At 40.5% G+C, this 15,324-nt stretch overlaps 1 protein-coding gene across 4 annotated transcripts in view; it reads left to right on the forward strand.

Annotated features, from left to right (window-relative positions):
• The window catches only part of BMPR1B (bone morphogenetic protein receptor type 1B), a 234,428-nt gene that overhangs the window by 197,419 nt on the left and 21,685 nt on the right, over nt 1-15,324 (forward strand). For all 4 annotated transcript variants that reach the window (XM_039551566.1, XM_010411866.4, XM_039551567.1 and 1 more), the window contains 2 exons: nt 7,112-7,268; nt 14,948-15,050. In XM_039551566.1, coding sequence (XP_039407500.1) covers nt 7,129-7,268; nt 14,948-15,050 — 243 coding nt within the window. In that variant the 5' untranslated portion in view covers nt 7,112-7,128. The remainder of the gene's footprint in view (nt 1-7,111; nt 7,269-14,947; nt 15,051-15,324) is intronic.

Below are 15,324 nucleotides of genomic sequence, written 5' to 3' on the forward strand. Positions count from 1 at the left end.
ATGCATCCTATTAGGGCCCATGGACTTAGGGACGTCACATTTGCCTAGGTGTTTTCTAACCCAATTCCATTTAAGGAATATCTTCCTTAAAGCATTCCTTCTGGCTCAGAGATTCCTGAGGGATAGTCTTGACACTAAAGACAGGTGCGAAGAAGGCATTCAGTATCTCTGCCTTCTCTATGTCCAGAAGAATCAGTCATTCTCCCACTGGACTTTGGATCTTACCTTAGTATTTATGAAGTATTTGCATTTAATTGTTCAGTTTGATTACCTGCAATACTCACGCATGCACCAAGCAGTAGTGCTTTTACACAAATACTTGCAGAATGTTTGTTCCTTTTGAACTGTACAACAACACACTATTCGGAATAGTGGTAGCTCCAACACATTTACCTTTGCTGTGTAAAATATGGCTCTTGAAAAGGGATTAAAAATAAAGAAAGAAAGTTAATATCTTGATGAGAATTATGTGAACTACCTGCTCATTCATCTTTGTAAATACTAAAAGCTCACATTTTAAAAGCTTTTATTTTGTCATGGAACATTTACAGATTGAGCCAAAGGATTGTAGAAGGTAGAATTAAGCGAGGTATTTGACATAGCTGGGAAAACTGTTTATTAACAGGGAATTACAGTGGGTAGGGATAGACTTTACTGAGTCCAAACTGACGGGATAAAACACTTTGCATGCACTTTCCTTTGGAAATTTTAAAGTTGCCTTTCTTTTCTGCTTTTTTTACTTTGTGTTGGTATGTCGTCTCATGCTATGAAAAATGTGCCAACCAATTCCCATTTTCTTCCAAATGAAAAATATGTCAAAGATGAACTGTGGACATCAGAAATGAGAGGAAAATGGAGACAGCAAATTACATGTGCATTTTCCATGGGCTATGATGCCAAAGAAGCCTTTGTGATTTAAAGTTGTGAGTGGTATGGAATGGGTGTTAGTTTGGCGGGTCTTTTCTCAGTGGCTTTGTCACAGCTTTACATTACATGTTGAACTTTTTAGCTAATAATTCTGAAAAATAAAGACATAGTTTGAAGTGTTGCTGGGTGCATGTAGCTATGTTGGCACTCAGTGGCTATTCTGTGAATATGAACAGGAACAGTTTTTAAGAAAACTGCCTCAACGGGTTGTTTAAATGTACATTTTATTTTAAATCTTATTTTCATCATGAATAGAAGCAAAAGTGCCCCAAATTTTGAAATATACAGATGAGAAGGAGCAACTTGCAGATTCTCTGTATTTTGGTGTACAGAAAATCCAGGGCAGGTGGAAAATGGTGCAAATCATACATAGGCCCCACAATGTTACAGTTGTTTTGGTATTTCAGTTTATTACAGTGGATGTATATCAAGGTACAGCTATTTTCAAACACAGATTGATACCAGTCTCAGTTTGGGCTCACTAGTGCAATGTAGTCACACACTGAATAGCAAAGCATGTTGTTTTCATTTTTTCTGGTGTATTAATGCCAGATTTTGTTTACTGTGGTTTTGGATCAAAAATATGAAGGTCTCAGCATCTGATACTTCCTTGAGCTTTATGGTAGCCTTGAATATCCAGCAGAGGGAAACTGTCATGGTCCAGTTTTCCTTCTCTGTTACATAATTATCACCACTAAAGAAGTGTTTTACTGTTACCTCTTGACTATTTTACACAGTAGATCGGGCTGAGTTAAGAGGTGTAATTTATTTCAAGTCCTTTAACCGTGCTGTGTTTTCACTGCTGACTATTTGCCAAGAAATATCGCATGGAAGTTCTTTTATCTGATGACTGTAAAGTACAGCGAGTTAGCAGTTTCTTACTTCCCCTTCTCCTAAAACAATCATGTCGATGGTATAACCCTGGCCTGGTGGGAAGTCATCAGGCTGTGGTTTATGATATGGCATAGGAAACTCCAGCAGGGTGTTGCAAGTTAGTTTTGTATTTTAATAGAAGTCTGTTTTGAGGAAAGGCACACTATGTAGATCAGTGCAGGGCATAGATGGAGTCACCTTGTGGTTTAAAATTTCCATCTAACTATTTTATCACGTTGACTGATTTTCTTCTCAGGCTTGCGTTGTTTTGGTTTGTTTTCAGTTACGGTTAAGACACTTTTGTATGAATATCCTTAATTTCCTGTCTAAAGGAGCATTGAAACAGCTATTCCATAATGTGTAAAGCTTCCCAGGTGTGTGCCTTCTGTGAAGCAGTAAGCCTTGCTCCCAGTCAGTGGCCAGATGTTGTTATTGGACTGGGAAAATGTGAATGGATTGCATTGGACCAATCTGAGGCTTCAAATACCCTGTGTAGAAAGAGGAGTAAGCACAAAACTCCAATACTTTTTTTTTTTTAATTGGTCCTTAGCATCTGTCTGGGGAAGGAGGAAATCTGACTTTTACTCCTGACAAACCCATGCAAGGTCATGAGAGATCTGCTTTTGTCACTGCATAGGCAGCACGTAAATCACACAGCTGTGGCACAGAAAGCAATCTGTTAAGATAACTATTGCTGATTCTCCATCCTCCAGGAACAGAACGGCTTAAAATTCAAACAACAGAATACAGAGAAACAGAATAAAGAGCTTTTCACCTTCTGCATTACCAGACTTGTTGAATCAGAGTGGTGCCCAAAAGTCATTACCATCCCATGGCTGTGGGCCAGTGTGAAATGAGTTACTGGGCTTTATCCAGATTCTAGTGGAGAGATTTCTGTCCAAATCACATAACTATGGCTGCAGTTGGCAGTGGCTGAAGTACTTATTGGCAGCTATGGCAGAGAGCTTGAGGACTGAGTGTACACTGAGAGACTGGCTCTCTAGATCAGATGTTTTTTCTGCACCTATGTGAGTAAATGTAAAGCTTAAATAGGTGATTTTCCCTTTGTGTGCGAGGTCCCACTGTCTGCAGACCTGTCAAACTGTCAAGCAGCAACATTGTTTGAAACCAAGTTAGAATTTATCCTCATAGTTACTTCTTTGTCATTGTGGAGTGGGGATCTGTGATCGCTTCTCACACATTTAAAAAAATGATAGCAGAACTAGCTGAAATACCATGAAAGGGTTTGCCACATGGCAAAGTATTTACTGCAAGTCTTAGTGCTCACAGATGGAAGAATATATCCAAGAAGGATTATTTGTTGACAATGGAGGTTAGTAGGGGTTTAAGCTAGACATTAACATTACCCTGGATGACCATGAGAATGACTTTCATTTTACAGCACTTCATTTTCCTTGTTTTCCTTCTCCTGGATTCAGGATCTTTGTAGATTTACCTTTCCATAAAGGAGCTCAAAGCATGGAGGGAGAGACACACTAACACATACGGAAAATACAAAGCAGTAACATGCTCCACACAGTCCCCATTCTCAGGCAGAGATTCATACAGAGACCATCACATCACAGTTTTCAGTGGTCCCAGTCCTAGAGAGGAAAATATTTCCCAAGAGCAGCACTCCAAAGAGACATCAAAGCCCTGGCAGCTGACTGCCAATCCTTGTACATGCTGGTGAATTTTAGTGGAAAAAGAGAGTTAAGCTGAGAAAATCAACTAAACTTGATGAAGGTGTACCAGTCTGATGGTGAACTTCAGGCTCTCAACTGCTTTGGTGAATTCCCTGATGCAGTCAGTAAGTTTCTCAGCAGACTAAAATAACCTCATTTTTGATACCTGTGGTTTTCTGCAGTTCTCCCAAGCTGTACTCAGTGCATCAGGGATGGGAAGCTGACCATAAGCAGACTGCAACAGAACAGGCTACAGCAAAAAAGCATCCAAAGAAGCAGCCAAACTTAAATAGCCTGCAATCCCTTGCTTTCAAGGCTCTAGGAGAGCTTTCAAAACCCAAAGGGCTTCTAAACCCTAGACAGAGTCAGGGCTGCATGACCAACATGTGCTTGTTACAGAACAGCAGCAAATGCAAGATGAACAAGCTGTTCACCATCCCAAACTGTGCTTTTCACACCTGAAATCAGGAGGAACTTGTTGCCAAGCTGGAAAGCTCTTGTGAGTTCCTTCCTACACGTTTCATTTTGGGGAAGGGACTGCTGGAAAATCTTTGTGAGCTGAAGTCAAGCAGACACAGAAGTCAAGAGACCTTGTTGAAACTCAGCTCAGAGTAGAAGAGTTCTTACATGCTCCATGGTTATCTGTTAGGTGAGACACCTGAATTTCAGAGGCAAAAGTTCTGCCCATCAATTTAGCTAGCAGCCAGGAAATGAAGGCATGAAAGGAGCAAGAGAATAGAGTGAGGAGAGTTTTACATTTTAGAAGACAGAAAAGAGCTTGATTTAAAATATCTTATTCCTGCATCTTAGTTTTATCTGATTTAAATTTGACGCTGAACTGCAATGATTTTGCACTAATTTTAACCCTGGGCATTAGATGAAAGCACAATCCTAGGCTACATTCCTAATTACAGCTCTTGGAGAGTGTAAATTTGAATGAGAGCCTATCTGTACTGTATTTTCTAAAAAAGTAAGCTACATCTCTAAATAGCCACCTGTGGTGCTTTGATGGTACTTCAGAGTTTTGATTCTAATTCAGCAACTTCCACCTGTCTTACTCTATCTGGGAGTACAGCCGGGTCTCTGGGTGTAAGCTGTTGTTGTTTAGGGCAGGTTTTGCAGAAGCTGTTCATGATCACATCCCTGAGTGATGTGGCACAGTCTGAATTGGGATATGACTGACTTATATGCTTGTTGGAAAAAGGAATGATCTATGATTGTATATACTACTAGGATGGTATTTAGCTGTCTAAATTTAGCATATTCAGGCACCATCAAATGTGTAATTAAACCTTTCCCCTTTTTTTGTGCTAGGTGCAAGATGCTGTTGTCTTTACACTCCTTGTTGGGGAAAGATCGCTGCTGAAACTGCAAATAGCTTGTAAAAAGAGCCATGGACATGATGTACAGAGCAAATTATTACTCTCATGAGTTAGAAGTTCACTTGGTTGCCTCATGAGCTTGAAGTCTGAAAATTCTAGACAGGAACATTAATAGCTGAACATTCCCCATTCAATGGTAACAAAGTAATACAGACAAGAATTGCAAAAATTGCTGATTGAAAGAGAATTTACGTAATCCCTAATCCTGTGACCCAGGGAGCAAACGTCTGTTGATATTACTTTGTTATACACAGGCTGTGTAATCATATTAGGAGAAATAAACAAAGTTCCATTTTTTTCCCCTTAATTTAAGCATCTACTGTACTAAGGTACAGCTGCAAGTACACAGCCACACATACACACAATGCATCTTGAATGAACTCATGCATTTAGTTCTAATTTTGCCAAATGTTAGTAGAAACAGTATGGGACTGACAGCCAGTTGTGTCATGAATCCAGTTTATATCTTAATGCTGGGCACAAGGGTTACAAGCCCATAGTTTGTATATGTTTTGTAACTGGTGTTCTGGTTTGACTTTGGAAAGAGGTGAGCTAATCAAAAAGCCAGTCAGTTTCAGTGGGATACAGAGGTACTGAGCAAAGGTCAAGCTGTATGAGTTTTGTGTTTGATAGGAGTATTAGTCTGGCATGGTGAATGATTCTCTTTCATGTGTGTCACCTTAATATTATTAATACACCTCTTGTGCAAGGAATGTGCAAGGAGTGGAAGGGCTATGATGCTAAAAAAGCTAGCACTTCTCTAAATGCAGTGTTCTTATGCGTAAAGCCCCACTTCTCCCAGAGCTAACAAGTTACGCCTTTTTCCTGCCTTTGCTGGGGGTAAGCTTGCATACCCTCATGTTACACGGAAGAAAACTAAAGCCTGTCTGCGAGTTGTTCTCAGTGCCTGTCCGTGCCTATCCTGTGCTACCAGAGCTGGCACAGGCCAGGAGGGGTATGCAGCTGGAGGCATGATGTGCCCTGGTGGGTCCCATGAACCCAGGAGCCCAGACTGGGCTTTTTCAGTCCTCTTAAAGGCAAGGACTGGTAGAACAGCCCAGTGCTTCCTCCAGCCTTACTGCTTCAGAGTCGTTCAGCCTCACTCTCACCTCAGTTGTTGATTGCCATCCAAGCCCTGAAGTGTAGCTACTTGTCCCCATCCCCTCTGCCTGTTGGCCCACCTTATCTCTTTGTAGGGAGCTAAAAAGGATAATTTTTTTTTGTCAGCTCCACAATATATGAGTCCTAATGATGGAGATTTGGGGAAATTTTAGAGTAAAGGGCAATCAAAATAATTATAATACCAATTGTTTCTAAAGACTTACCAGTAAATCAAGAACTTCAAGCCTGCTCTTCAACTACTCTGTTGGAGAAAGCTGCTTGTAAATGACTCTTTGGTAAGATTTCTTACAGGGAACCAAAAGGGAAATGGGGAACTGCCAGTTGAAGCTTTTCATGCTAATCTCATTTTTGTCTTTGAGGCTTAAAACATTCACAAGGACTGAAAGCTGGTATTTATGAGTAGAGCTGGGGGGAGGAGGTTGCTTAAACAACTCCTAGCCTATCACCAGCATGTCCAGCTGTACTCCACCAGCTCCATGGAGATTCAGTACTCTGATATTTTTAGAAATAGTCATCTCTATATATTTCAGCATTGTTCATTCTAAACCACATTCTTGTCCTTTACTTTGTTTATAGACTTTTCTTTTACAGAAATTAGCTCTTTCCCTTGTTTTCCAAGCAGTGCTTTTGCAATTCAGTGACAGAACGTGCTGCTGAACTTGAAAGAACATCACTTTCTGTTAAGTCTTTGTTAAATTGGATGCCCATGTTCTGTTCTGCCTGGAGTACCATAAATCCCATTGATTTTAATGGGGTTCAGTGGCTACAGATCTGTGCCAAGTGCTGTAGAGATAAAGAAAGCTCAGAGGTGTAACCAAGGATTTGACCTGTGTAATGCAACAGAAGAAAAGCTGTGAGTACTGTGCAATATATAATAATAAAAGCAAAATATATCTCTTGGCAGTGGCAGAACTTGAACATCAGCACCTTTGATCTAGTACCACCGAGGTCCAATGAGCCTCAAACATGGTGACCATTTCAAACTATAGAAAAGGACTCTGTAGTGAACACTCAACTCAAATAACTTTCTTAAATTTTGATGGGTAGAAGTAGTTTAAAGCCTTCATTTCAAGTCTTGCAATGCAGCCTAGAACTGCTTTTTTTTTTCTTCCTCTCTTACAGCCAATTTTCTAGACAAAATGCCCTTGCGAAGTTCTGGCAAGCTGAGCATGGAGAGCAGAAAAGATGGTGAGAGTACGGCCCCTGCTCCTCCCCAGAAGAAGCTGTCCTGCCAGTGCCACCACCACTGCCCCGAGGACTCAGTCAACAGTACCTGCAGGTTTGTGGGATATCTGGTGATGAAACATGGGAAAATGTATTTGTGGTAGCTCAGCAATCCCAAGCTGGGTGTCGCAGGTTTTGTTTAAGCAGTAATATGTAAGTGAGTTGTTTTTCACTGTGTCTGAAAATCAGAAGTAAATTTTACCTAGATATCAGCTACGTGGTTGTTTGTTGGGGTTTTTTTGTTTGGTTGTTTTTGTTAGGGTATATACATATTTATTATTTTAGATAATACTTGTTTTAATGCATTGCATATGAAATATTCTGAAGGTCGAACTTTGTTTTTAAAGGTGCATGCATTTAATGAGAGGACACTTAATGGAGATATATTGAAATGTCAGTAAATGCTTATAAATTTATAATCAGTCTCAATAGAACACTATTTATAAGAACCCTGGTCTGTCTTTGTGTCTGCAACAGCTGTATCTGTAGGTTCTGAAGGCTTTGGGTTTTTTTTTTTTTTGTTTCTGTGCTGAAAGGAAAACGATCTTGAGGTGAACTGTTGAGTGTTTTAATCTACTCGCTCTAGCCTTCTGTTTGATTTCATTCTTAGAGTACTACAGATTTCTCATTTGGGTTGGATTCTGCTTCCTCAGGACCTTTTGGCTCCCTGTGGGAGAGGCAAATGTGCACAATCCAGATGTGCACAATCTCTTTGAAGGCTCTGCACTGGCTGAAGCAAGCTGAGGTGACTGAGGGTACCTGTGGTGGGACCAAGCTGCTGTTGCCCTACCCAAAAGCAGCTCCTGCTGGACACATACAACTGCTGTTGAATGAAGGTTGAGTGAAGGTTCAGTGAACCTCCGTCTTGGCTTGAGATGCAGGTAGAGTTTGTTTTAGCTGCAGCAAAGTTGGGCTGAGCTCTTCGTGCTCCATATGAGGAATTTAAACTTCTCTGCTTAGCTGGAGCAGGTGTGATACTGGAGATACCAACTATCAGCTCATAGCCTGGTGGAGCTGTGAGAGTCAGAGAAGCATCGAAGCAGGGCACAGATTGAGCCCAGCTGGAGATGCAGAACTGTTTGAGGTGAGATAGTCAAACACTGTGTCAGCTCTTCAAGGCAGCATATTTAAAAGATAAATGGGGAGGTCTAAGGTTGCTGAAGATACCGACTGCTTTGTTGGATTTTTGAGTGTAGTTTTACAGCCTGACTTAATTCTTCTCAGCCTGCAGTTTCCTACTAAAATGTATCAGAGTTTTGGTGACAGCTGTAAATACCATTTCCCCTTTCTAACCTCTTCCTACAAACCCATGCTCCAGCCAGGAGTTAGACCTAACTGCTCTCACACGGCAGTCAGTTTGAAAGCTATAAAACCCCACTCTGATATCAATTTGCAGATCCCCCACAGTGTAAATCAGCTGTTTCCTCTTCCTGCCCAGCAAGAGCCACAGCTTTCATGTGCTGTCTCACACACACAGCAACAGGGAAGTTGCAGATGACTTTTAAATCCATGAATTAGGAAGCACAAAGGGATCAATGTTAAGGAACCAACTGAACAAGGTTTATACCCCAGCTGGGTTGGCCTGCTGTTGCACATCGCTTTGTAGGCATCCTTGACATTAAGTATTTTTCATGGAACTAAGAGTAAATGTCCTGTTAGAATGGATTTGTGCATTTTCCCTCACTGCAGTACTTTAAGGAAGTGCTCTTCAGAGTCCCCCTTGTGGTGTCAAATGTCAAACTTTTTTTTAGGTGTTAATGCCCAAGGATGGGCAGTTAAGTGGCAATAAAGCACAAAATTGTAACCCCTTTTGTCTTCAAATCTTTGAAGACTTCAGGCTTGAATGTTCTTCTTTGGTGACAGAATTATTTTTTCCAATTTAGACATCAAAATAATAGTTAAAGCTGGAATTCACCCCAGATATTAATCCCTTTTCTGTCCAGTCAGAAGTTTCCTGGAACAGTCAGGAGACTTGCTTTAGGTCAACTCCTCTTTCCTGCCCTGTGCTCTCACCTGAGCAGTACCCATCTTGCCACTTGCCCAGTGAGCAACAGCATAAATTAAAAATTGCTGAGGAGTTTGGAGTAATATAAAACATTAAATTAGTTTAAATGCATTGCCTTCATGGCTTGTCAGCAGTAATCCTGTTCATGATGGTGATCATTGCTATGGCTCCCACTGCCTTGGCGTGAGAGCTGCAGTGAGGTGTGAAGGACCCCTTGCTTTCCCTGCATCTGTTTAACTGTTAGGGTAACCATTCCTTTCTTAAATTCCCTTCTACCCAGCTGGAATTATGGATGACAGAGAAAATAGGATCCTGAGTTTACTGTTGGGAAAGAGTGGTTATTAGGTGTCTGGTTAGCTGCTTATTACATATCTGGTTAGTTGGCTGGGTAGAGACCAAGTTTCAAAAGATTTGAGCACAACCAACCAGGCTGGGAGGGATTATTCACTTCCCCTGAGTTTTGGGATCATCCTACTAGTCAGGCAGTAACTTTTGTATTTTATCCTGTGTGAATGACTGTTGGCACAATTTTAAAGCACTTGGGGAATCACTGAGCCTCACTATAAAGGAAGTTTCTTCATTTTGAAGTTCAAGAAGTATTAATTGCAGTGTTTGTCTGAAGAATAAATTGACTGCTTCAGATTAAAAGTTATTGCATTAATTATCTGCTTGCCTCAAATGTAGCCACTAAAAGCCTTTTGCATTTTATATTTCTAAGAAAAATTTAAAAATCAAACCTCTTGTCAATCTGTTGTGCTTTGGGCTGTGCTTGGACCTTCAAAGTTTGGCCTGCCGGCCCAACAGGAATAAGCCAGTGTGTTTTAGGGCACCCAAGGGCCTGTCAAAGCTCTGACACCCAGGAAATTCACTGAGTACATCCACAGCCAGGGCTTGGGCTCTGGAGAGCATCAGCCACTGTACTTACCAGGGTTCTTACTAAAGCAGTGAAGTATTTTATGAGCCCAGGAGCAAGAACCTCTGAAAGTCCAATGGAAAAGCATTTCCAGCTGTGTTTAAATTAATGCTCTCAAAATAGAATAGCTAGTCCTATTGCAGTCACCATTAAAATTTTCTCATAAAAAGCAGTCTATCATCTCACATGAAGATTTTTATCTGCTACCACAGGTATTCATCTTTAAAGTATAGATCCTGCCCATAGTACCAGTGGTCTGAATGTTTATATAAAAATGGGGACATCTGGTGGCCATTTAAAATCCTCTCCATAACTGTATTTGTAGAAATTTAAAAGCCAATATTCTTTAATCACATGTATATCAAATCCTCTGACAGCCTGCTGTGTTCCTATACAGAATTTCCCTTTCTTTATAGTTCTGCACTTTAAATCCAACAATACTTTAGAGAGCTAAGGATAACACTGCAGCTTAAAAGACAGAATGGTTTTCTATCTCAGCAGAAAAGCAGTAGCTCTAGTTAGAGTGTGCTTTTAAAAATGGGGCAGTCTGTGAGCACAGTGAGTTCTGGAAGACCCATTACAGGGTGAGCTCATCAAGGGAGGGTTAACGCCAGGGTGAAGCAAAAGGGGGCCAAGCCAGGAGCTGAGGCTGATGCCAAGGCTGGCCATGTCCTCACTCAACAGGACCGCGTTTCCCCACGGATATCTGAACACAGCAGGCAGAGACAGCTCCTTCAATAGCCCTTCCCATGGCTGGAGACAGGCACCCCTGTACCACTGCTCAGGGGTTCTGTGTAGAGGGGAAGAGGGATCACAAATGGGGCCACTCTGGCCAATTGAAAAATGTTAGTGCACTCCAGGCCCTGACAGTTAAAACCTTTGGAGAAGGCTCACAATCCTCTGCTTGTAAAGGATGTGTTAAACTGCTGCATGTTGAAACTTAATTTTTCTTTCTGAACATCCGTGTGGTTCATAAAAGGCTTTCAGTAAAGAAGGTCAAAGCTGCTTTGAACACAACCAGGGCCTTGTTTTACTGTTCCATTTCAAGTTTTGTGTGTTCAAAGTGAATGCACGGACAGTTGTGTCTAATCATAATTAATTGCATATTTTAAAATGTGGTGTTACGTCTAATTGGCTTTGACTGTAATGGAATTGCAGTAAAGGCAGAAGCTAATTAGGTGCCTTGTCACACTCTATTTTCTTGCACAAATAAATGCTGATAGTTTTAAAGATTGGGCTGATAAAGTTTAAGTTCCTATGTGTTGCCTACCGGATCGTATTTCTGCCCAACTGTGTCTTTGGTTATCTAAAGCAATAAAATAATTAGGTAGCTTTTGCAGTGTTACCAGAGGTGATAATTCACTTGAGTGGTGTTATTTTCATTCTTCTGTTCTCCAGATGATATGATTGAATTTTCTTTGTACTTTGGTATGTAGAAGAAGGAAGACTTTGACAGTAGCCAAAGCACTGAGTTCAGGCAACTTTTGTTTTAAGCAACTTAGATTTTTAGGGAAAAGCTGAATGTTTTCTGATAAAGGAGCTATGGTGAGATCTTAGATGTTAGCCTTTCAATTTTTTAATGTTTATGTTTATTTTTGAATTTAGTCCTTTATGCAGGGAATTTTTTGATCATTTAAAAAAGAGCACAAGGACTTGTCATGTTGCTTTGGATGGAAGTGAAAAGATGATCTTGCTCTTTCTGGTAACAAAATTGGAAATATATAGAGGAGGAGTGGACAAAAGTAATACCACTTGTATGGACTCATTTGAAATAAAGATATGGGGTCTTTTCATCAAGTTATGAAAGTTACCTGTCTCTTTGTGATAGGCATTGAATGAGGGAAAGATGCTGCTGTTTAAAGTTGTATATTGTCATCCTTGGCTGTGTCACGCACAGAGCTGGATGGGAAACCTTCAGCAGGCAGGTTTTGGTAGCTGAGGAATCACATCTCCTGTGAGAAATGGTTGCTGGCCAGTGAGGACATCTGTGTGAGCATCTGCAAAGCTGTTGGCCTTGGTTCCTCTCTTCTGACGTTTAGGAAAGGTCTGAGTTAAGGTCCCTGCTTTCTTTGTGGTAATGTGTAATTGTAGCAGTACCTTCTCTATCAGTGTCTGTCAGTGTTCCTCTGTTAACTCCCTTTATTTTCCTGGTATTTGGCTCAGCTGTAAAAATTCACTCTTGGCAAATATGTAACACAGCAAATCTGTGCTTATTAGCAATCATGTCCAAGTGAATTTAATCACTCTCCTGCACTATACTCTTATAAGATGGTGCTTCAGTGGAGGAGGTTACTGGATGTGTACCCAGATGTATCCAGTAACATCACATTGAATTCCTTCTTTACACACCATTTGCAGGATCAAATTACACAAAATTAGAATTCAAATTGCAGATTTTAAGAAAATACCAGTTCTGTGCTGCAGATTTTTTTCCTAGGAAGCGAAGAATAAGTTTTTCATACTGCTTTACTTGTACCAATGACGTACAGATGTTTCTTTGTGTAGTCACCATAATAAACACAAAATTTGAGACTGTGCACACATCTCTGACTTGTTACTTGCTATCTTAGTAAGAACAGTTCCATTTCTACCATAGGCAGGTATGAGGTGGGGTAATCAATAAAGCTGCAGGGGTGTGCCCTGCCCTTTACTTGCAGTGTGTGGTCCATCTGACATCCTGTGAACCGGGACAACAGGTGAGGGGCAGGAGGGGGAAGGCAGGTAGGAGATCCTTCTTTCTTTTCAGAAGAGTCACTCCTCCCTCTCACCCTAACACCTCAGAAATTTTCAAAAAGACAATGAGTTCTTATTGCATGAAAACTTTTTGTTGTTTGGATTTGTTTTTGTTTTTCTTAGAGGTAGGAGCAAGCTCTACCAGTGTTTATTCTGCTTAGCAATGCTATTTTTTCTCTCACTTTTCCTTCATTATTCTAATGTCTGTAAAGAACATGATTTATTCTTATTGTTGGAGCTTTATAACTTCTTCATTCCAATCTGATTTTTTCTTTTTAAATTTGGAGTAAAATTTCTAGAGGGAGTAAAATTTCTAGAGGGAGTAAAGTGCATGAGGAGCCTAAATTTAATTTTCAGAAGTGAGCTAAGAATCAGAATCCCATATGACAAGTCAGAAAAACAGAATTAAAGCTGCTGACTTTCTGTTTCTTTTTTTCCCTTTTGCAAACAATTTGACTTTTCCTCCCTCTGCTTTTCTTTGATAAACCAAGAGTTTTGGGTTTTTTCCTGAGGACTGTTAGCTGTGGAGTCCATTTTTGTATTTCATTTGATGGCAATTTATTGTTTTGTTGCTCTGTCCCCTGGGTTAAACTTACTCATTACTTCGAATCAAAGGCACCATGCAAACAAATAAAACCTAATCTAATATAATATTCTACTCTAATGGATTCCTTACAGTCTCTCCTGGCAATCCTATTGTTCCTATCTTTTCAGCTTAAGCAATGAAATCAAGGTGGTTGCTGCCCAGAAGGGTCACTGTCTCCTTTGCCTCGCTCGTATGTACAATGTCAAAGGAGGGTAGAAGTCATCGCTGGCTTCTCCAAGAAAGTCATTTATAACCTGCAGCTGGTTACTTTTCAGATCCAGAAGTCAGTAACCCATGATAGATTATTTTTTAAAGTAATAAGCTTACCGTGGCTAGCCCTGCCCCACTAATATCAAAGTATGCCATGGAAGATGTTTGACGTGATCCTATGCAGCATCTCTCTGTTGTGTAGCTAATACTTACAAATTGTGTTTGTCTCTTAAATGTGTAACCGTGCCTCTCGTTTCCTACATCTTCATTGCCTTTGCTGCTGGTGCTCTTTAGACTCTTGTTTCATTCAAGTAAGGAGCAAATCATCTGAAATTTTGCTGTATTTAAGTTTTCTAATCTTTTTTTCTTTTTATTTCCTTGTTTTAACTGAGTTTGTTTCTTCTCTTCTGAAAAATACTCATTGCACGTAATAGCCAGTGTTATTTTCCTGGGGAAATAACAGAGTATTTTATTCTTCTGTGCCTTGAATATCTTATATTAAAGAGTTTTTTCTTTCTTTTTGGATCTTCTTCCTGCAAATCAGTCAGTTTTGTTTCCTACATGTTATGTATCTCCTTGAGAGTGCTGAGAAGTTAATGTACAGCAGTCTCAATAAAATGCAGCCACCCTTTCCATGCCCTCCAGCCCCTCTTTCCATAGCATTCAGGCGTTTGACCTTCATCAAGGAAGGACATTTATCACCAGCACCATCTAGCCATCTGTTAGTATATTTGCCCTCCCTGGTGCACGTTCTTGTAAACGGAAGCATTATGGATCACTTCAGGCTTATGACCCGAGTAAACATCTATGAAGGGTGTTGATGATAACTCAAGGACTCATACACAAGAGTGTTGCAGTTCATAATATGGTTAAAACAGGAATCACGAATCACTCTTGATAATATTTTACACTTAGTATCTCCAAAGTGTTTCTTCAGGTCTCTACCATGGTGCAGATACCGGTGCCTTGTTCCTGCACTCAAGGCAGACCTTGTGTAGCACTGAAGCTTGCTTGGTATAGGTCTCCAAAATCTTAACACACTAATGACCACAGGCAGAGAACTGGGGTGCTTGCTAGTCGGGCGTGGGCTGTGAAATGCTGCAAAGGTGAGTGCACAGCTCCAAGGCAGAGCCTCCTCTGTGTGTGCAGGAGCTGGTCCGCAGCAGCCCCTGCGTGTCAATTTGTGAATGGCAGATTTGCCTGGCAGGGAGAAAAGTTTAAGACAATATTCAACAGCATATTTTTCACTTCTGTGCCTTTTCCTGATTCATTCTTTCCAATCCACAGCACCGATGGCTACTGCTTCACCATAATAGAAGAAGATGAGTCCGGTGGACATTTAGTCACCAAGGGATGTCTTGGATTAGAGGGCTCAGACTTCCAGTGTCGGGTGAGGAAGCATTTTCTGCCAGAGGGTCACTTGAATTTTTGATAGTTTTCAATTAAAGTGCAGTCAACAGACATTGCTGTGTCCATGTTTTTCACTTCTGTTCATTTGGCAGATAGTTGATCTGTATCAATTGCTGAGGGGAGTGCATTTCTATCCCCAAAAGATGACACTATAGCTGCTCCTAATAATAACTCATCTTTTTGGTTTTGGCACTGCTGTTACTAGTAACATTCCTACTCAGAGGACCTTTGAATTTAGAGAATTGCAGTCTTAA

This window comes from Corvus cornix, chromosome 4, assembly GCF_000738735.6.
Source record: "Corvus cornix cornix isolate S_Up_H32 chromosome 4, ASM73873v5, whole genome shotgun sequence".
Classification (NCBI taxonomy): domain Eukaryota; kingdom Metazoa; phylum Chordata; class Aves; order Passeriformes; family Corvidae; genus Corvus; species Corvus cornix.